This window comes from Leuresthes tenuis, unplaced genomic scaffold (genome assembly GCF_036924035.1).
Source record: "Leuresthes tenuis unplaced genomic scaffold, fLeuTen1.0.hap1 SCAF_4, whole genome shotgun sequence".
Taxonomy (NCBI): Eukaryota; Metazoa; Chordata; class Actinopteri; order Atheriniformes; family Atherinopsidae; genus Leuresthes; species Leuresthes tenuis.
Genome location: NW_027325358.1, coordinates 35,557,723 through 35,578,952, shown reverse-complemented (window position 1 = coordinate 35,578,952; position 21,230 = coordinate 35,557,723). Strand labels below are relative to the sequence as shown.

The 21,230-nt window shown below is 39.5% G+C and overlaps 1 protein-coding gene across 1 annotated transcript in view; it reads right to left on the bottom strand.

The window, feature by feature from the left end:
- Positions 1–21,230, bottom strand: part of slit1b (slit homolog 1b (Drosophila)) — a 79,189-nt gene that overhangs the window by 18,625 nt on the left and 39,334 nt on the right. Inside the window, exons 11-26 of the mRNA XM_072383609.1 lie at positions 18,735–18,806; positions 18,274–18,345; positions 17,796–17,939; positions 17,538–17,701; positions 16,644–16,667; positions 16,272–16,416; positions 15,693–15,767; positions 15,115–15,258; positions 13,089–13,232; positions 12,841–13,007; positions 12,609–12,747; positions 10,374–10,442; positions 8,969–9,040; positions 7,408–7,479; positions 7,123–7,194; positions 1,035–1,198 (exon numbers count right to left, since the gene is read on the bottom strand). Coding sequence (XP_072239710.1) covers positions 1,035–1,198; positions 7,123–7,194; positions 7,408–7,479; positions 8,969–9,040; positions 10,374–10,442; positions 12,609–12,747; positions 12,841–13,007; positions 13,089–13,232; positions 15,115–15,258; positions 15,693–15,767; positions 16,272–16,416; positions 16,644–16,667; positions 17,538–17,701; positions 17,796–17,939; positions 18,274–18,345; positions 18,735–18,806 — 1,739 coding nt within the window. The remainder of the gene's footprint in view (positions 1–1,034; positions 1,199–7,122; positions 7,195–7,407; positions 7,480–8,968; positions 9,041–10,373; positions 10,443–12,608; positions 12,748–12,840; positions 13,008–13,088; positions 13,233–15,114; positions 15,259–15,692; positions 15,768–16,271; positions 16,417–16,643; positions 16,668–17,537; positions 17,702–17,795; positions 17,940–18,273; positions 18,346–18,734; positions 18,807–21,230) is intronic.

The following is a 21,230-nucleotide window of genomic DNA, read 5'->3' as shown; positions in this document are numbered from 1 at the left end:
TTCATGCCAAAAATAAGCTCTAGGTTTAAAAATACCGGAGTTCCCCTTTAAAAAGAAGATGTTCATTGTAGGAGATCAAAGTGAAGGGAAAAGAAGAAGAGATTCCAACATTTTTAGGATAGAAGTGTCAAACTACTGGAAATAAACCAAGTCTGCATACAACTGCAGCTAGTCAGCTGCTGTCACAAGCTGTGACATCCTGTATGTGCATAATCAGCACAGCTTCAACCACTGATGAGGAGATGCACAGAAGACCCATAAAAAATTATTGAATGATTTGTTACAAAAAATAATTCACCTGCCTGAAACAGAGAGTGGTTAGAAAATTTTAAAACCAAATATGAAAATTGTCAAGAATGTTTTTAAACGTTTGTGCTTTATAGTTCAGTGTTCTTCTTTTTAGGACAAAAATAATAACATAGTTGGAAATAGACTGTAAAACTGAAAAAACTGCAGAAGTTGACCTATCAAAGCACTAATCGTGAAAAATTAAACCAATATATTTAAAAAAATAAATGAAAGACCTGTGCGCCTAAAACAAATCAGAGAGCAATAATGTTCTCATATGACATATATCTCCATCAAAAACTGATTTAGTACATTTTTAATAGAATTTCTTCAAGCCTTTACGTCTCAGTTGAAAATAAGTTGCACTACAATGTCTTTAGCTGCGAGTGTGTGGGAGTGACAGCCACCAACTCGTGATGAAGGCCATACAGACTAAAAACCTCACATTAAAACATTAAATACAATACTAGGAAGCAACAATAAGTGGGTGTTATTCTCTTAGATAATTTTAGAAATCAAATGACAGAATCAGACCATCAACTTAATGACATTTCCTATAAACAGACAATTACTGCATCATTTGAACAAATTAAAACAGAACGTCAGGTTACATTGAATAAGAGGGCACTCACCAGAGCAAATATTTTCTCCTAGCAACAGAATCAACAAAGGAAGATCAGCATAAGACATGCAACTAAAGCTTGTTTCGTGTAGATCTGTAGGTGTCCTCCTTTCTGTCAGCTTACCCAGACACTGGAACTTGTCAGCAGGTGTGGTGAGCAGCAGCTTTCCATCCATGCCACGGGGGCCAGCGCAGCGGGCGATTCCAGGCTCCTTATAGCCACTTTTCACCCAGTCTGACAGCCAGAGCAGACGACAGTCACAGTACAGCGGGTTGGCTCCGATTGCTCTGCAGAAAGAAACAGATGAAAAGAAAGGATCTGTGTTTCTCCCCATCTCCTCTCCAAAAGGGCTGTTATGATAAGGAGGTCGCTAATGAAGAGCTGGGACCCATTTACGGTTTTTCATCTCATACTCCAAATCAAAGACAAGTAGCATAAGCCAGTGTTTGTTTTTGTTTGTTATATATATAGAATAGAATAGAATAGAATAGAATAGAAACACTTTATTCATCCCCTAGTGGGGGAAATTCAAATATATGTATGTATACACATGAACACACATTCATATTATGAACAGGAGCAAAGAGGGAAAAACATTGAGTGCATTGAACTTCAGAGCCACATGGTGGAGCTCTGGGACCTCACATACAGTGTTATGTCAAATCTACTGATTTAAGGGATGAGATCATCATCATGGACAAGCTTAACAGCAGACACACAGAAAGGTCCTGAACTGATATTCATAGATTGTCACATCTAGGTCATATTGGGTCTGACTAGTCTGTTCTATCAGTAAATCTAAAAAAAACACCAGACATCTGCACCTTAGTGCCTCTAATTATCTAGCCAAGTGGATTCCCATGGAGAAGCTTGATGAGGCACGTAGGAGCTCAGCACAGGCATACCATAGTTGTTTCATAGACAATTAATGATTACTGTCTAAGTTCAAGTCAGAATTTTTGATAATTCTGATGACAAATTGTGACTTTTACTGAGTTTAGGTGTCAACTCAAACAAAATGGTTTGGAAAAAACAATATTGCTTTTCAGGGTCGTTCTTATCAACATGTGTAACAGCCCACTTTGAGTGACCCTGCCATATTGTTGTAGTGAAGGCACCAGCATGGTTTGTAATGGTGCCAAATAATTAGAAGTCAGAATGAAAAACACTGGGAAATACTTCCTTCTGCAGCACTTTTGGTCCAATCAGATTGCAGGTTTTGAACTATTAGCATTTGTTGACCTCCAAGCTCTTATATATTTACACATATGTAGCAGGGAATTACAGTTTGAGGATTTGACTGAGTGTTACTGATTTTGCATATTTTAGCTAATACAGAGTAATGAACTTATGATTTTAGCCCATGGAAAAGTACAGATTTCTCTTTTGTTTGTTCCTGTTTTTTTATTTATTTCAGCTTTAGAGGGAGAAATAAACTAACACTTCAATATTCTTGCATTAGGGACACAATCAAGCTTTAGCAAATGTTATAGACTGACTGAATCATCGCTCTTGTTCATACAAACTGAATTTTGTATAACTTCATGGAGATACAGGTTTAACTGCATTTGTGGCACCCATTAGTGTTCAAGCACAACGGGTTTTAGTGTGCACCCAGTAGACAACTCACATATTTTTAAAATAGGTTTTATATAAATACAGCAAATATGACCTAATAGACTAGATAAAAGCAATATTTTAGACTGACTCACATACTGAAACTTCCTTAACACGTTAGATTATTATGAGTAAGTTTTACAACATTTAGTCAGTGAGTTAGTGATGAGATAACAAAATCACTTGCCTTATTCTTTAATTGAGAAGCTGGTTTTGAGCCTTCAACAGTATCCGTTCTGCTCTGTGACCTCTGATATTAGAGCTAAGCCGTACACTGATGGTGATGACTCTGTGTTGTCTGCATCTCAAATTAAATCGCACGTGGTTCCTGTAGTCTGCAAGCTTTCTTGACAGCCTTTCATACTCTGGCACATTTCTGTGGGTGTTCTTCCCTTCTTTTCAGGCAGGTAGACAATTTGGAGGTGATAATGAGTCTAACAACATGCACATTGGTCAGGGTCACTGACACATGTCACTGTAACGACCCTCTCTGCTTATAAACTGATAATCCCCACCATCTAGTTCAGAACTGAAGAGCCTTTAATATGAGAGGTGAAGAAGAAATCCAGCTACCCTTATTCAAGCTCTTATGAGTACCAAGTCCTGGATGTCTGGAAGAATTTTCATCAACATATAACAAAATCAGTTTTTTTTCCAGAAATTTTAGGAAAAAAATTTAAAAATGTTTTCAGTGCATGAAGATGATAAAAAGATGTAGATAAATTCAGAAATAATAGTGATGAAAGGATTTTGAGTCTTGATCAAGACATTTTCAAGGTATTAGAGAAAACACAAACATGATTGTAACAGTACCACCTATGGGTGCAGAACCTTCAGTTTTGGGGTCTGGGTTGTGTCGGGAATTTGAACCTACATCATGACCTTTCATGTTTTTAGGTCTCATGGTTCTTGCAGCGCACATTATCTTTCTGAACAGTTCTATGTATGTAAAATGGTATTTTAGATTTTAGGATCTTATATTCAATTGCATTTCTCCACTCATGGGGGGTCTCATATCTTTTATGTTATTGAACACATGATGTCATTAATTGTGGATAAACTGATGGACTGTTGTCGATTATCAAAGCATCTGAATGAAAATGAAAACCTAAATTAAAAAAGAATCAGAGAGCACCCACTAAAACAGGGGTCGGGAACCTATGGCTCGCGAGCCAGATGTGGCTCTTTTGATGGCTGCATCTGGCTCGCAGACAAATCTTTAATTAAAAAAAATAAATAAATAACCTTAAAAATATAAAACATTCTCGTGTATTTCAATCCACTCATTTCCTACCGCTCATGTTCATGGTTTCGAGCGGCTTTTGGGAGGACAGCTGTGGCCAATCACAGCTGTCCTCCGGGACAACGGCAATTTTTATTGGACAATGTGTCACACGGGTCGTTGTGAGGTCAGGAAGTAAACTTCCCTCCTATTAGTCAAGGAGTCAGCTAGCTAATTGCAGAAACCCTTTTGACGAAGAAGATGGCTAAAAGAAAAAAAGATGAGGAATATCGTACTTTTCAGCAGGAATGGACAGAGGAATTCGCCTTTGTGGAGAGAGCAGGTTCTGCAGTGTGTCTAATATGCAATGATAAAATCGCATCGTTGAAACGGTCAAATATAAAGCGGCACTTCGACACACGCCATTCTACATTTGCATCGAAATATCCTGCGGGGGACAGCAGGAAAAAAGCATGTCAAGAGCTACTGTGCAGAGTGCAAGCTAGTCAGCAGCAACTCCGTGTTTGGACTCAACAAGGTGACTGGAATTCGGCTAGCTTTGCTGGTGCTTTAGCGATTGTGAGAAGCGGAAAGCCATTCACGGATGGGGAGTATGCCAAAACATTCATGGTTGATGTTGCCAATGAACTTTTCGACGACTTTGCAGATAAAGACAAGATAATCAAACGAATAAAAGACATGCCTTTGTCGGCAAGGACTGTTCACGATCGTACCATCATGATGGCAGATCAAATTGAGGCAACGCAAGTGAAGGACATAAATGCCGCACCATTCTTTTCTCTCGCTTTGGATGAGTCAACAGACATAAGCCATGTATCCCAGTTCAGCATCATTGCAAGGTATGTTGATGGTGACACACTACGTGAGGAAGGTCTTGCTGTTTTGCCTGTGAAAGGGACAACAAGAGGTGAGGATTTATTCAAGTCTTTCTCTGAGTTTGCTAAAGAAAAAAATCTACCGATGGATAAACTTATTTCGGTGTGTACCGACGGTGCTCCGTGCATGGTAGGGAAAAACAGGATTTATAGCGCTTCTTCGTGAAAATGAAAAGAGACCCATCTTAAGTTTTCACTGTATCCTACATCAGGAGGCGCTTTGTGCTCAGATGTGTGGCGAGCAGCTTGGTGAGGTGATGTCGCTGGTCATTCGGGTGGTCAACTTTATTGTTGCCCGAGCTTTAAATGATCGCCAGTTTAAAACACTGCTGGATGAAGTTGGGAATAATTATCCTGGTCTGCTTCTGCACAGCAATGTGCGTTGGTTGTCAAGAGCCGTTTTGCGGCTTGTCTGAGCGAAATCCGGACTTTTCTTGAAATGAAAAACGTCGAGCATCCTGAGTTAGCTAACACCGAGTGGCTAATGAAGTTTTACTATCTCGTGGACATGACTGAACATCTGAACCAGCTCAATGTGAAAATGCAAGGCGTTGGAAATACAGTGTTATCTCTTCAACAAGCAGTGTTTGCATTTGAAAACAAACTGGAACTCTTTATCGCCGACATTGACACATGTCGTTTACTACACTTTGAAAAACTGGGAGAGTTTAAAGATGCATGCACAACAAGTGACCCTGCTCAACATCTTGATCTTCAGCAGCTGGCGGGCTTCACATCTAAACTCCGGCAGTCATTCGCCGCGCGCTTTGGAGAATTTCGTGAGCGCACACGTCTTTTTAAGTTCATCACCCATCCACACGAGTGCGCAGTGGACAGCGCCGACCTGAGTTACATCCCCGGTGTCTCTGTCAGAGATTTTGAGCTACAAGCTGCTGACCTGAAGGCTTCAGACATGTGGGTAAATAAGTTCAGGTCACTGAATGAAGATTTAGAAAGACTTGCACGACAGCAAGCAGATTTGGCGAGCAAACACAAGTGGGGAGAATTAAAAAAAACTTCAACCCGTGGACCAGCTGATTGTCAAAACTTGGAACGCGCTTCCCGTCACGTACCACACACTGCAGCGTGTGAGTATTGCTGTATTGACAATGTTTGGCTCTACGTATGCATGTGAGCAGTCTTTCTCACATCTAAAGAACATTAAAAGCAACCTACGATCACGTTTAACGGATGGAAGTCTCAACGCCTGCATGAAGCTTAACCTCACCAAGTATCAACCAGACTACAAAGCCATCAGCAAAACCATGCAGCACCAGAAGTCGCATTAATGGTAAGAAGTACTTTATTCATCATTTGTTAGCAACAGAATTAAAATTAAAATGCACACATTTACTTGTATTTAGTGTTAAATATATTGTATGGCTCTCACGGAATTACATTTTAAAATATGTGGCGTTTATGGCTCTCTCAGCAAAAAAGGTTCCCGACCCCTGCACTAAAACATAGAAAAGTCTGTTTTAGCCCTGGACTAATGAATATGCACTGAACAAAAATATAAACGCAACACTTTTTTTTGCTCCCATTTTTCATGAGCTGATCTAAAGCATACACACACAATACATACACAATAGACCTATTTCTCTCACATATTGTTCACAAATCTGTTTAAATCTTTATTATTGACCACTTCTCCTTTGCCGAGATAATCCATCCCACCTCACAGGTTTGGTATATCAAGATGCTGATTAGACAGCATGATCATTGCACAGGTGTGCCCTAGGCTGGCCACAACAAAAGGCCACTCTGAAATGTGCAGTTTTATCCCACAGCACAATGCCACAGATGTCGCAAGTTTTGAGGGAGCGTGCAATTGGCATGCTGACTGCAGGAACATCAACCAGAGCTGTTGCCCATGAAGTGAATGTTCTTTTCTCTACCATAAGCCATGTTGCCTTTATATTTTTGTGTTTTTGTTCAGTGTATTTCACAGCATGATCATCCATTTTATGATAACATTACAAATACTCCCTCTTTGTTCTTTTTACCCCATATTTGCACCCTTTTCCTTCTCCTCTTGTCCCTTCCTTTTTCCCTTTTCTGTTTACCCTCCTCATCATCCACCTTCCCTCTTTCCACAGTTAGATCCTCAGATGGGCTAACATGACACACACACACATGCATGAACACACTCACACACTAATACAGGCTTCAGATCAATAGAGCATTGGGAAACAATGGATTTCAATTTCTCAAGCTAATTCAATCTTCCTCACTGCTACTTCACTTCAAACCACTTGTCCTCTGAGAGCTGGATTTTATCTGAGTGCAGCTATAAAACCAGATAAATGAACATGCGTCCCTCTCTCACTCTCACACACACGCACACACACACACACACACATACACACACACACACACACAAACAAACAAGCCCTTCTTCTCATTACACTGAGCTGGTACTGTCATTATGTATGTATTGTAAGTGTGTGTTGCTACATTAACAGGAAGAGCTTACAGGTGAGACAGGGACACCACATCACTGAAGATTCCCTGCTGAAGCTCAGAGATGTCGTTGCCATGGAGAGAGCTAAAAGACAGATGCATTTGAAGGTCAGAAAAGGTTATTAACAGCCAAGCTGAAAACTTTGTAACTGACAGACAGCAAGCCCCACTCAGTTCCTCAAGAGAGGGACAGATAGAAATAATGGCTTGTAATAAAGCAAAGGGGCTACACATTGATGTGGTTTGGTCTGTAGCAGCTATGCTATGATAAGGTGAGTGTATGTATGTGTGTACTCACAGCAGTCTCAGGGAGCGCAAGCCGCCCAGTGCCAGGGGAGGGATGCAGCGAAGTGAGTTGTAACTGAGGATCCTCAAAAACAATAATTACACATAACATTGAAATACTTTGTATTGAGAGCAGGACTACAGCCTCAAATCCATAAAAGTTTGGTTGCTGTGTGAAATGTAAATCAAAATTGAATACAATGATTTGGCAATCTCATAAAGACATTTAATTCACAATAGAAGATAGAAAACACATCATATGTTGAAAGTGAAATATCTTACTTTTTCATGAAGAATTAAGCTCATAGTGAATTTAATGGAAGCAGCCCATCTCTAAAAGTTGAGACAGGTCCATATTTACCATCCCCTCTACTTTTAACAACAGTCTGTAAACATCTGGAACTGAGGAGACCAGCTGCTGGACCTTTGGGAGAGGAACGTTGTCCCATTCTTGTCTGATAAAGGATTCTAACTGCTCAGCAGCCCTGGTCTTCTTTGTTGAATTGTAAATGCACACTTGATGAAAGGTCTGGAAAGCATGCATGTCAGTCCTGGTCCTTCTGTAGTTCAAAAGTCACAGTATCCATTTTTTTTTTTTTTTCCACTTTTCCTCAGTCCATTTTAAATGAGTTTGATCCAGAGAAGACGGCAGTATTTCTGTATCATGCTCACATATGGTGTTCAAGAGCCCATGCAGTCGACAGGACTGAACAGGACAGGACAGAATCATATCCGTTTTCAATGCAGAGAAGTCGACGGCCTGAAGATCATGGACATGCAATAATGATGGACAGCTTAGACCACCATTGAAAGACTCTGTCTCTCCAAGCTGCTCTGTTTAAACCCAGCCATGTTACTGACCTGTTGCCAATTAACATAAAAAGTTACAGCATGTTCCTCCAGTTGCTGGTTTTAGTACCAATGACTTTTTTGTTGCCCCCACCAAAATTTCATCGTCGATGTGTTATTTCCATCAGAGCCGAGATGAGATAATACTTCAGGAAGTAGCAAAACGTTTCATTTTAAAACATTTGATGCGTTTTCTGTGCACTATTGTAAAATAGTGCTTGTTTATGAGATTTGAAAAAATTGCTTTTTTTTTTTTAAATGAACAACTTACACAGTGGTCCAAGTTTTTTGGAATCATGCTTGAAAACCACAACTCAGACAGTTTAGTCAATAATGCAGTATTGTATTTTTCTGCTTTACTGTCTTTTACTGTCCAAGGGAAGATACTGGTTTGTGTCAGTTCAGAGAGAAGACATTTCACCAGCCAGACCCTTGAAATACACTGTGTGAACCGTGCTTCTCCAAACCATCATTATGAATCTTTCAATGACTTTTCTTGCTGACCACAATTTCCTGTTTCCTGTTTTCTTATTTACACAAGAAATACAAATGTCTGCAGAAATGTGTTCGCATGTATGCTTCCTCTTTTGATTTTGATAACATCCCCAGGGAATCCCTAGTTACCAAACAAAATAGGTTTGTTTGTTAAATGGTTGTGAACCATTTATGGAGCCCTAAAGAAAAGATGGTCAAAAAAGTATGTGTGTGTAAGAGTGTATACTCACAGTGTGGTGAGTTGGCTCATATTGGAGAAGGAATCATCAGACAGGGAGCTGATTTTATTATTGCTCAAATCTCTGCAGATGCAAAGGTAATTTTCAATAAATACGAAAGCTGCATTGAAACTAAATCATGTGCAATACATATATGCACAAAAACAGAATTATGTACACAAAAAGTACTTTTCTTTCCCTTCAAAACCCTTTCCCTTCCCTTTAAATACACATTCTGATGTTGATCACATAAAGAGCTGTGCAGGAAGTTTAGGTAACACTAATAATTCAGTCTATAATCTACAGCTCCCTCTGTTGGATGGTTTTATGATTACAGTGGTTTTATTACAGCTGTCCGTGTGATTTATTATTATATGTGTCTGGTCTCAGCTTTATCTGAACATGTTATATGCTACATATAAGACATGTGTTACTTTTCATACAGCATACAAGATGTTAAATTAAGTAATTACAGTATTTTTGTAAAAGTGATGATCCACCTCTCATTTACATTCCAAGCAGCCAGACTTTCTTATAATCTCTTAAAGTGGTCTTGAGCAATAGTTCTCCAGGCTTTCTGAAAGTCTTTCAAAGTTTTTCTGTGGACATTTTCTGCTTTTTCACACATTTTCAGTCCAGTCCTTGTACCTGAGCATTTTCAGGGGAATATGTTTTATTGTTAAGCCACTTAACTCTGACCTATGAACCATTCAGGCAGAAAAAAGGCTCCTAACTCAAGGGATGAAGGGATGAACCAGTGTTGCTTACCTTGACTGTATATTGACAATATATGCCCTCCATTATTGTCTAAGAACCCCAAAAATTTGTAAATAAGGGCTACTGTTGGCTGTCACTGCTTATTCCTCATGGTTTTTGCTTCATTTTAAAACAGAGCAGAGACAAAACAACTGTTTCAGCATTAATGCATGGTATTTCACTAAAATAAGCCCTCTAGTAGGGCGGCACGGTAGTGTGGTGGTTAGCTTCCCAGCAAGCAGGTTCCTGGTTTGAATCCCAGCTGGGGCCTTTCTGTGTGGAGTCTGCATGTTCTCCTTGTGTATGCATGGGTTCTCTCCGGGTACTCCAGCTTTCTCCCACCACCCAAAAACATGCATGTTAGGTTAATTGGTGATACTGAATTAACCCTAGACATAAGGGTGAGCATTGTTTGTCTCGTTTGTCTCTGTGTGGCCCTGTGATGGACTGGTGACCTGTCCAGGGTATATCGTGCCTTTTGCCCAGTGACAGCTGGGATAGGTTCCAGCCCCCTGTGACTCTGAGTTACATTAAACGGGAAAAGAAAATGAATAGATGGAAGCCCTCTATTAAAGTTAACATTTTATACAATCAGCATTTGCGTTCCCAGTGTCTGCAGTGTGTAACGGTATCAGTAGATATTTGGTCACATGTCTCTTACACAAGCTGCAGGTATTTGAAGGTGGCCAACTCCTGAGGAACACTAGTGAACTGGTTACCATCCAGATACCTGAGGAGTGAAGACAGAGACATTTGTTGAACATTGGTGCAAAATTAAGATTAAAGTGAATAAATGAAGTAATTAATAATTTTCTGAAGGAATACACCACTGATTCTCACATTTCTTTCTTCCCAAAGTCAACATATTCTCTCTGTCTGCTTCTTACCAAATCAGTTATGTAAATGAAAAGTGTGATGCTGAAAGTCTCAACGATCCTATTCATTTCACTGAAGATGCAGTGGCATCAGAGGATGCATTTAAACACCTTATACCATATAATGTGAGTTCCAATGCAAAAATAGCACTGAAATTTCTTAACAACTAGAAATCAAATGCAAAAACCCAACTGCACGGATTGCACATGGGTTGGGTAAGCCATCATGAATTAAGCCACTTTTTCTTAAAATTTCTAAACTGATGCTACACAACTGTAAGAACTGAAAATGTTAAACCACATAAAAAGGAGCAATGTCAAGTCTTGAAAAAATGTAAAAGAACAATATCTACAGAGAATACAGGCACTGGAGAGACTCAGATGTTTGAAGGCTTTTTTATCCTGGTGCCACTGTTGGTTTGTGCATCCAGTGACTACAGAATGAGTGAGCAGTGCCTAATAGACTGCAAACAAACGAAAGTACTGTGACATTCAAATAGTAATCTAAGCAGCAAGAGTAGTACACCCATAGAGAAATTAAAGCAGAATGTGACTTGATAGACCTTCACAATTGAACTTACTGTACGGAAACAATGATAGTCATGAAAAATGTAAAACTATTTCAAAATCAGGGTATATAATATTGCTGACAGAATACTTATTATACCTGTTGAATCCAATATGGCTGCATTGGTCATATAAGATGCAGCATAGCATGTATTGTTATTGTTTCACTGTCTCTTAGACATCTTAAGGATTATACTGTAAGGGCTGACCCCTTTCTGTGTTAAGCTTTGGTTTCCCTGTTGGACTGAGGGTTCAGATACACCAAACCAATATAAAGAACCACAGGTAAACAAGAGGCCCCCTGGCAAGTATCTTCACATTTCCAGCATCTGAAAAGACAAACTATCATGAGAGCAAACAACAAAGACAACTTCCATTGTCAGTCACGCCATACAGTTGAAGTCTCAGTATGAAGACACAGTTTGCCAGTGAAGAAAATGGCAGTAGTACATACGTTACAAATGAAGAGAAAACAGAGGATCTTGTAGATCTAAAAGGAATGTAAACATGGCACCTGCATATTGTGTTTTTCAGTAATGTCACACAGAGCTGTTCTCTCTTGAGTCATGATAATCAGGTGGTCTTCACTTTCTCACCTCCACTTGTTGTGAAGGTGTTTTTAAAAACATCAAGATGGAAAACAAGAGAAGACAGTGTGACATGTTGAGTTAGCTTCTGTCATCACTGCTGCCTGCTCCGATGAGCTGTTTGCTCTGCTGATTGGCTCGACTGAACAGCCAATCAGAGTGAGCTCTCTCACTGGCAAATTCAACACAGATTTTGCATGCTGAATCGGCTGAAACATATTGTATATGTTGATGGAGTCCATTCGTGAGAATGGATAAATTCTCACCATAAGCACCATAAAACACACACCATAAGCATTCTCAGACTATTTCAAGGCATTTTTTCAGCTGTGACACAGATTTAGAATTGTCTGTGTTGTCGAGAGAGCTCACTGTGATTGGCTACATGGAGCATCAAATCAGAGGAGGCAACAGTGACTATAGAAGTCAAATTTCTAACTTCACATGTCACACACTCTTCTCATTTGTCATGTTCATTTCTCCAAAACAAGCAACACTTTCACAACATGTGGAGTGAAGAAACTGCAGACCACCTGATAGCCATGACACAGGAAAGTATGACAGTAACAAAAAATACAAAGCATGTGCTGCTATGTTTAAAATGTATCCAGTCACAGGCTTTCTCTTAAGGTGTAATGACTCCTTCAGGACTTGCAAGCTGTGTCTTCTTGTGCTGGGTTAGACTGAATGTCCTGGCCTGCATGTGAAAGTCATCTTTCTGGCTTGTTCATGTGCTATTTTGTTTGCCCAGACACTGGCAAAATGGAGAGCCAAGTATTGGACAGGATGACTGCAACTTAAGTAATTAATATTTTCATTTTTAAGCATTTCAGTTAAATTAAGCTTTGGTCGAGCTTTCAGACTCACAGTTCAGTGACATTGCGGGGCAGTCCTCTCGGCAGAGCCTGCAGGTGTTTATTGCTACAACGGACCACCGTGTCCATACAGGTACACTGACTGGGACACTGAGGCTCCAGAGCACAGCTGCTCACTGCTAGCACAGAGCCTGAACATACAGACAGGGGGGTAGAATTTAACTTTGGATTGATTCTGGTGTCATTAAACAACTTTAAGCTTGTACTGAGTATGTGAATCATACCATCCTCACAGCGGAAATCAGGTACAGCAACATCCTGCAGTGGAATTTCTCGAAGAAAGGCGGGGCCTTTACAACGAGGATTGCCTGTCACAATTCGTCGGCTTCTAAGCCATGCCCCAAACCAGGACAGGCGGCAGTCACAGTTGAAGGGATTGGCCAGAAGGTTTCTGATGAACAGCAAGGACGGACAGTAAGAGGACAATGAAGATTAATGAACAGAACAGTGTGATTGTGTGTGTGTTGCTCACAGTGTGGACAGGTGGGGTAGGGTGTCGAAGGCTCCAGGCAAAATGGTACTTAGCTGGTTGTCATAGAGGGAGAGCAGCCTGACATTGGTCAGCCCTGTGAAGCTGCCATTATGGATACAGCTGATCCTGTTGTTTCTCAGCATCCTGCTCACACACACACAAACAAGCAAACACACACACGTGACATTTAATGACAATTCATCCCACAAAAATCTATTAAAAGGCCAGTTAGCATGTAGTTTGAAGGAGAAATGTTAAGCCTTTTTATGGACTTGTTTTTCCGTGCTGACATAAATTCCTGAGGTCCTCTTGAGATGTATGAGACAGGCTTTGGTCAAAATACCTGTTGGTTTAAGCACAGTGGCTCTCTGTCTCATCCTTGTTTTCACATACTGCCTTTGTTTTGAGGGGTAAAGCCTTAGCAGGTGCTCAGTCCTGCCAACACGCTGCCCTTCTGGTAAGGTCAGTAGCTACGATGTTGAACATAACTGTTCAACTGGAAAGCATTCAGTTTACAAATTAATATTGTAACAATATTGTTAATCATTCAAAAAGTAACAGCAATAACTCCTTAGAAGTTGGTGTACGTCTTCTTCATTACCTCAGCTTAGTGTTAGCTACAGTTAAAAGAAAAAAATAGATTAATAGATAAATCATGAGGAATTATTTCTCAGATACTTACATTTCCATTTATGACTATAATTATATTATTATAAAAGTATTTGTGGTTAGTTGAATGGCTGTATTTTCCACATTCAAATGAATGGATATGCTTATGAGTGAAACTTATAATTGTGTGGTGGGGGGCTGATATGAAATGTATCGGATTGCAGCTGTGCTAGGGACACTCACAAGGACGGTCATGGAATGTTTGCTTAGGTATAAAAAGTGTGTGATCTACTCATTCTTTGAAGCTTTCCGTCATAGAACTGCCTTTTGTGCCAATCTGTGTCATACGTTTGTAGAATAGGGAAACTTAGACCAAGACTTTTCTATTTGATTTATTGCATATAATTCTACACTATAACAAGTACTTTGTCCAATGTTTTATTAGAGTAATATCTCACATTTAGTTTAGAAGCTACCCTTCTACAATATAGAAGTCAGGGCTGATAAACTTACCAAAGATCCCAACTACAAACTTCAACCTCTTGGCACTTTCTTAGATATTTTTCTCTTTGATTTTTCAGCTTTGTCAGAATTGGATAGTCAGAGTTCCCATTTGTTATTAAAAGTGGCATCAATAAGCACATGAGTGCAACAACAATCCACCAGGACAAAGACAAAGTTTAAATAATATCTATAATGTTATAGATGGTAAAAGCACAGAGGAATGGAGCGACAGTGAAGATCAGGGGCCGTGGAGCAGATATATGAATTATGACACAGTTTTACTTGTCTACCGCTCATCAGCACGCCGTCATCTCACTATAGCGTTCCTATTCAAGGTGTGCTGTTTTAACAACCTGGGCCACATCAATACATACTGTTCATAGTTTACAGCAGGTAAGGGAAATGTGTGTATTTAAGAATAAAACTGCCAGTCAAATCTTTTGTCGTACTCAATTTTCCGTGTGTGCATTTTTCTAATTATTTTTCTATTCTAATCAGCCTCAATTGGATTGTGTCTTTGAAGGGCCTTGAGATGACATTTGTTGTGATTTGGCGCTATGGAAATAAAACTGAGCTGAAGTGAATTAAAACTGACTACTGTGAACAGAGCTGTGAAGATACGTCTGAAAAGTTGTTCTGCATTTTTGACCAATGCAATTCACAGTTCTTGAGATCTCAGGGAATTGTCAACTTAGGAAAAAGGTCAGAATGCATCTCCTTTAATTTGCTTTAAGGTGACTCAATTTTAACTTAAACTGATGCATGTGGTTATGTCAATGATTTCAAATTTAAAGGGTTAAGGCATTCACTTTGGTAGGTTTACTTTGCAAACTACTTTCAAGGAAAATAGTTAGCAAAGTAACTAACTGTTTTGATTACATGTCATACATTAAGTGCAGTCAGTAATACTCACAGCATGCGCAGGCCCTCCATGCCTCTAAACATGCTCCCTCTCACAGATTCCAGGTGGTTTGCTGTGAGATGAAGCTCCACCACTGAGGAGGCACCCTCAAATGCACTGTCCTCAATCTCTGAAATCTTGTTGTTGCTCAGGTTTCTGGAAGAGGAAGGATAAAACACAAAACACATCATAGCCTTTTTTTCCCTAAAGATTCATGGCAATGCACTCGACCTAACAGAGCAAACATATTCAGCAAACACCTCCCTGTTTGCTGGGCCCACACAAAAGCATACTGTCTGCCCCTGTGGTGGAACTCAACCTGCTAAACTGGCCACCAGAATTCAATAATTTGGTATATATATTTTCTGTGGGGAAATCAATAAACAATAAATGCTATTGTTAATATTTTCTGCTCCATTATCCTTTTTCTTTGTAAGTCGCTTTAGATAAAAGCCTCTGCCAAATGCATAAATGTACGTAAAAGGTAACATTTTGTCCAGTAGTGCTACTGGACAAAATGTTACCTTTTGGAAGCTTCTTTTTGTAATAGAGCAGGTCATTGTTTTGGTCAACTTTTCAACATGACCTACATTTTCTTGAGCTGTGACAGGCCCTTAAAAGCTCCGGTTGCCTCCAGCACGGAGAGGTCATTGTTGTTGAGACGCCTGGGACAATCACAAAAACATCATTAGAACAATATGCATTTAGTTTGTTTTTGTTATTAGTTTTTTATGTGCAGTGAATGTTCATTCCTGCAGTATGACTCCATACACACATCAACATAAAGGTAGTTTGACACAGTACAGGACACTTCACACATAAATAGGTATGTGAAATTGTATGACATTATCACTGTGAATTTCACGGAGCCCATAACAAAATTTATTCACTTTGATTGACTATATGCCCCAAATAGAACATACATGCAAATTTGAACCAGGAGCCCTCTTGCTGTGAGGTGACGGTGTTAATCACCACACCACTGTGCAGCCCTGCAAATGATATTTGCTCTAGATATTTTCACTGCAGATAAAGTACATTTTGAAAATGTTTTATCATGTTATATTCTAACAATAAACTCTCCATACTTGATGGACAGTTGTTGCTGTAAGTGTGCTCAGTGCGTGCGTGTCTGTGCTTGTAGGAGCGCGTGTATGTGTGTGTCTCACAGCTCTTCAGTAGAAGATGGAAGGTGTTCAGGGAACTTGGTAAGGCGGAGGTTGGAGCAGTCAACTACGTTGGCTTCACAGCGACATTTAGCTGGACACACCTGCCTACTGTTACACTCATAGCTTAGACCTCTGTCTTCAGTACCTGAACCAAACCCAGGACAGACAGAAATACTCAGAGATGGATGAAAAGACACTTATCTACTTAGACTTAGAAGTCAGATTACCATAGAGACTGTACAATTTGTTGTCTTTTCTATTGTAAATTTGCATCAGAAATTATTTATATACAAGCACTGAAGCGTGGGTGGCTGCTTAATGCTGACAACATATTGGTATCATAGGTTTAAATATACAAACGCACTTACTCACCTGGGATGTGGTACTGCTCCTTGGCTGTCAGGAAACGCAAGCAGAAATAAAACTGTTATTTAAAATGTTTGATGTTTTGAAAAAGTGTACAGCCACACACACGCACACACGCACACGCACGCACACGCACACGCACACACACACACACACACACACACACACACACACACACACACACACACACACACACACACACACACACACACACCTGGAGTCCTGGAGATAATTCTTTTAAAAACTAGCAGGAGGAGAAAAATAGCAGGGAGAGGACAATCTGTGTTTTGCTGTTCCTTTGTAGCTATGTATCCGCCTCTGTGTATCTTTCCAGGCCTGGCTGTGGGCTAAAGCAGTGTGAAGCTGTTTGTGTCGTGATCATAGATTTATTGGCCTATGCTTACTTCTCCATCTGGCTTTACACATACTGGCATATGGTTCCTGAAAAATCATCAAGTTCTTTAGTTATGGATTCTTGAACTTAAACATGTCTGACACATTATTTCGAAAACAGAACATTTAAGATGTATATGAAAAAAGTTAGGGAGTACAAAGTTTTTCTGATAATCTGATAATGAAAAGTGATGTGGAGAATGATAAGCTCATTGATGCAATATATAGCATGTATATGCAATATGTAGAGGCAACAGAAGAAAATCTGATCCAGTCGCTGGGACCTTGTTCTGAGGTTAACCAAATTCAATTCTCCTAAAGACTATCAAAGGCCCTCAACCACATCAATACAAAACATTAGTAAAATCTCAGAGTTCAATATCGAGACCTCTGATTGGTTTGTTTTTTTGGGGGAAAACATGAAGTCTAGATTTTTGCGCTTTGAACAGAGATGTCTTTCTGACAGAGGAATTGCTCATCCACACACACAGAGTGGCTCTGACTGACCGGAGCATCTGAACTTGTTGCTCTTGATCTGCGCAATGCGTTTGTTGGCGAGGCGGCGAGGGCTGGCACAGCGCGCTCCGCTGGTCTCTATTGGGTTTGAACGCAGGAAGTCGGCCAACCACTTCACATTACAGTCACACACAAAGGGGTTCTGGGCCAGGTGGCTGATGAGAAACCATAATAGGGGGAGGTCATCGGTCAGATCCCACTGAATGTAGTGAGACAGAACTTAAAATACACTTTTATTCATTTTCTCACAGTGTCTGGATGCTGTGCAGTGAGCTGAAGGTGCCTTTGGCCAGACTCTGGATCTTGTTGTCATACAGTGACAGGAGAGCCAAGTTCTCCAGATCTTTGAATACTGTAGCGCGGATACAATGAATCTTATTTGCATTCAACAACCTGCAGGATGTCAGGAAACATGGGTATGAGCGTCTCTCAAACAAAGTGAAGCTGCACTAGTTGACTTGCTCCTGCACAAGTTAAGTATCCACATATGAAATGTACTAAAAAGTTTCAGAAGAACATATGGTAGTGTTTTAGAAAAGTTGTGTCACAGGCTTAGAATAGATTTTGATTACTGGCTAAAACTATACAGAGATATTTAGTTTTCATTAAAAGTTTAGAACATGATGGGTTTCTTCAAAGCAATTTGAGTTCAGATATTATTTTATGTAAAACAGCTAGTATACATGTCGGTTCAGAAAAACGTGTACATGCAGTGGTTTGGACTCACAGCAACTCCAGAGAGGCCAAGCCGTCAAAAACTCCGCTGGGCAGCTCAGTTATCTTATTACCATACAAAACCCTGCACACAAACAACAGCAAAAACACTGAAAGCTTTCGACTGCAGTTCTGTAGTCACAAATTTACCATCAGTTTGCCGACGTTTACTATGACACACTTTTTCAAGCCTGAAAGCCTGGATAAATTCCCACACAAACACATGGTCACATAGAAGTCATAAAGAAGGCCCCAGTGCAGACCCATGCAGACATAATTCACATATGCAGATTCATTTATACACACACTTCTTTATGGTATTCACATTGAGCCTGGTATTTACAGAGTGCAGGTGCCACTTCTGAATTATTGATATAAACAGATAACAAAAAACATAAAAACAGAGGAAGAATACAGAAGAAGGGACAGGCATAATACAGACATATAGTACTGATAGAAGCAGTCAATACTCACAGTGAGTTGAGAGCTCGGAGGCCGTGGAATGCATCAGGAGCGATCTCAGAAATCTGGTTATTACTCAGGTCTCTGACAATTCAAGAGAATGATTTTAATGATCAGAAACTGGTTTGATGAATTTAGTCATTGAGTTAAGTCATTAAGTTATTGTTTTGTTTTGAAAGATCTTTTGGTCCCTCTTCTGATCTTCTGATCTCCAGCTCAGAAGATGTCTTCAGAGGTCAAAAACCCAGCTTGCAGTACAGGCCTTCACTGTTAGGTGGGTGTCGAGAAACTCCCCACTCCCAGCAGATTTTAAAAACTGCTTTTTGTGTCTTTGAACTCACATGATTTTTTGCAATGAAACTCAAATATCCATAACAATAATATTTATGATTTTAGTAAGAGTTCGTACTTTTTTACTAAAATTTTTGGTAACTTTAAGAACTCAGTGGTTAACTAATTTATTCTAATCTGATACAGTTGAGCAGTTGATCTGCAGTTTATGTGTTCAGTGTGCCTGCTGCAGAAAGGTCCAATACTTGTATATAGCACTGGTTCTGTAAATAGGAAAAACACCAAGATGATCACATTGATGAGCCCTTCCAGCCAACTGGTGGGCTTTTGTGCTCTTGGACGAAATTCAGACTATGTGTTCAGGACAGTCCAATTAATCCCACAGATAAGATTGATTCAGAAGATTTTCTTCACACTGCTACCCCAAACTTTTTGCAATAGATTATTTCTTAAGCAGCAACAGGGTACATAAAGCAGATTTGAAAGTCAGCAACAGCCTGCTCTTCTCTTCATCATTACTTTTCTGAAGTAACAAAACATTAGGAAAGAAGAGCCAAAGAAAACCATTAGCCCTGCCATATACAAAACAAAGATGGAAGGAAGTCTTCAGGAATTCTTTTCAGCTGGGTCCGCTGTGATTGTCAGGGAGGTTTGGCAATGTTTTATCATATTTCATGTGGTCCATCATCTCTCTATCAGAACTGATACCCATGTTTCCATCTGACCAGGTGCACATCAACTCTTTTTCAAAAAAGGGAAAACCCACCTCAAACGCAAAAAGCTGTGAAAATCTGGACATTTTTCAAGTTATGCCATTTTCATCAACCACGTGTTGCTGTGTAAATTTGTGTCTCTGCTCTGTCCTCTCAACACCTATCTTACATCCTTCTTTTACTGTGTTGTAATTTGGATGCTGTATTTGTGTTAACTTTATTTAATTTTTGTCTGGCTTAGGCTTTGAGAAAAAGGTCACGCTGTGTAAGACTGCAGTGTTGTAATGTCTGGAAGTGTTGCACAGTCTCTAACTCAGTTTGATTTGCTGTTCTCTTATACAGTACCCAGTGGTTTTTCTAAAAGTTGCACATTGCACCATTAAATGATTGACTTTTTCCAATTATTTTTATTCTATATTTGTTATTTTCTGACTATTTCACAATTCAATTTTGTTCACTTTTATGTGACAGCTTTATCCCTAAGGTTTCAGTGTTCTTTACTGTAAACTTTATGATAGAATTTTGCCAAAAGCTTTACATTAACTACGTATGCTATTGTTACTTTTCTATTTATTCTTTATTTTCCATGTGTTATTCTCAGAGGTCAAACCTTTGTAAATGCTTTTTTAAAATTATTATGTCTTTCTGATCCACCAATCATTGAATCAAATTGAATCAAATAAATAATACTGATAAAAAATTGGATGACTGTTCTGTAAGTGAATTTGACAGTAAATCTTTATGTCAAAATGAGAAGGCTGCTTTGCTGGCCAAGTTTAAGTTTATGCATCACTGATTTGGTCTGACTGTCCAAACCACAGCATGTTCTAATATTATGTCCTCGCTCTGCTGCCACACGACAGTCACTCAAATGTCATAATAGATTTAAGACAAACCACTGAAACCACCACAGTGATGATGCAAGAGGGTAAAGGATGGGAAAAAGATAAGATTAACAAGAAAAGGAAAACCAGCGATATAAAGCTGGTAAGAGAGATTGTGTGAGGATGGAAATGGGCAAACTAAGAAAGAGGAAAAATGCAGACAGAGCAGACAGGACAAAAACTCCAAAGATGAGAACAAAAAGAAAACGAGTAGAAAGCCATGAGGTCATAAACAATATTCTTGTGGACAGAGTTGAACTCAGTAAACACGTGCATCAGATCACAGTGAAACAGGCTCAATTTATTTTCCAAGACCGCTATAGGACCTCTGATGTGAACCTTTTTTTCATTACAGGCTGGGATAAATCAAATGCTCCTCGATGCTGAAAGTTCACCGGAGCAGGAAAACCTCTTTTCAGTGAGCACTGAACACAGAGGAGGGGAGCAGGAGTTAGATAAGACTTTAAAACAATGAGATTTCTTTTAGTCATTGTCCCTGGATCCTGAAATACTCCACATTAATACTTCATTATATAAATAAATGTGTATAAAGCTGTATAAATAATGAATTGATAATAATGAGGAGGACAAACAGTCTTCATAAAGAATCGTTGTATAGC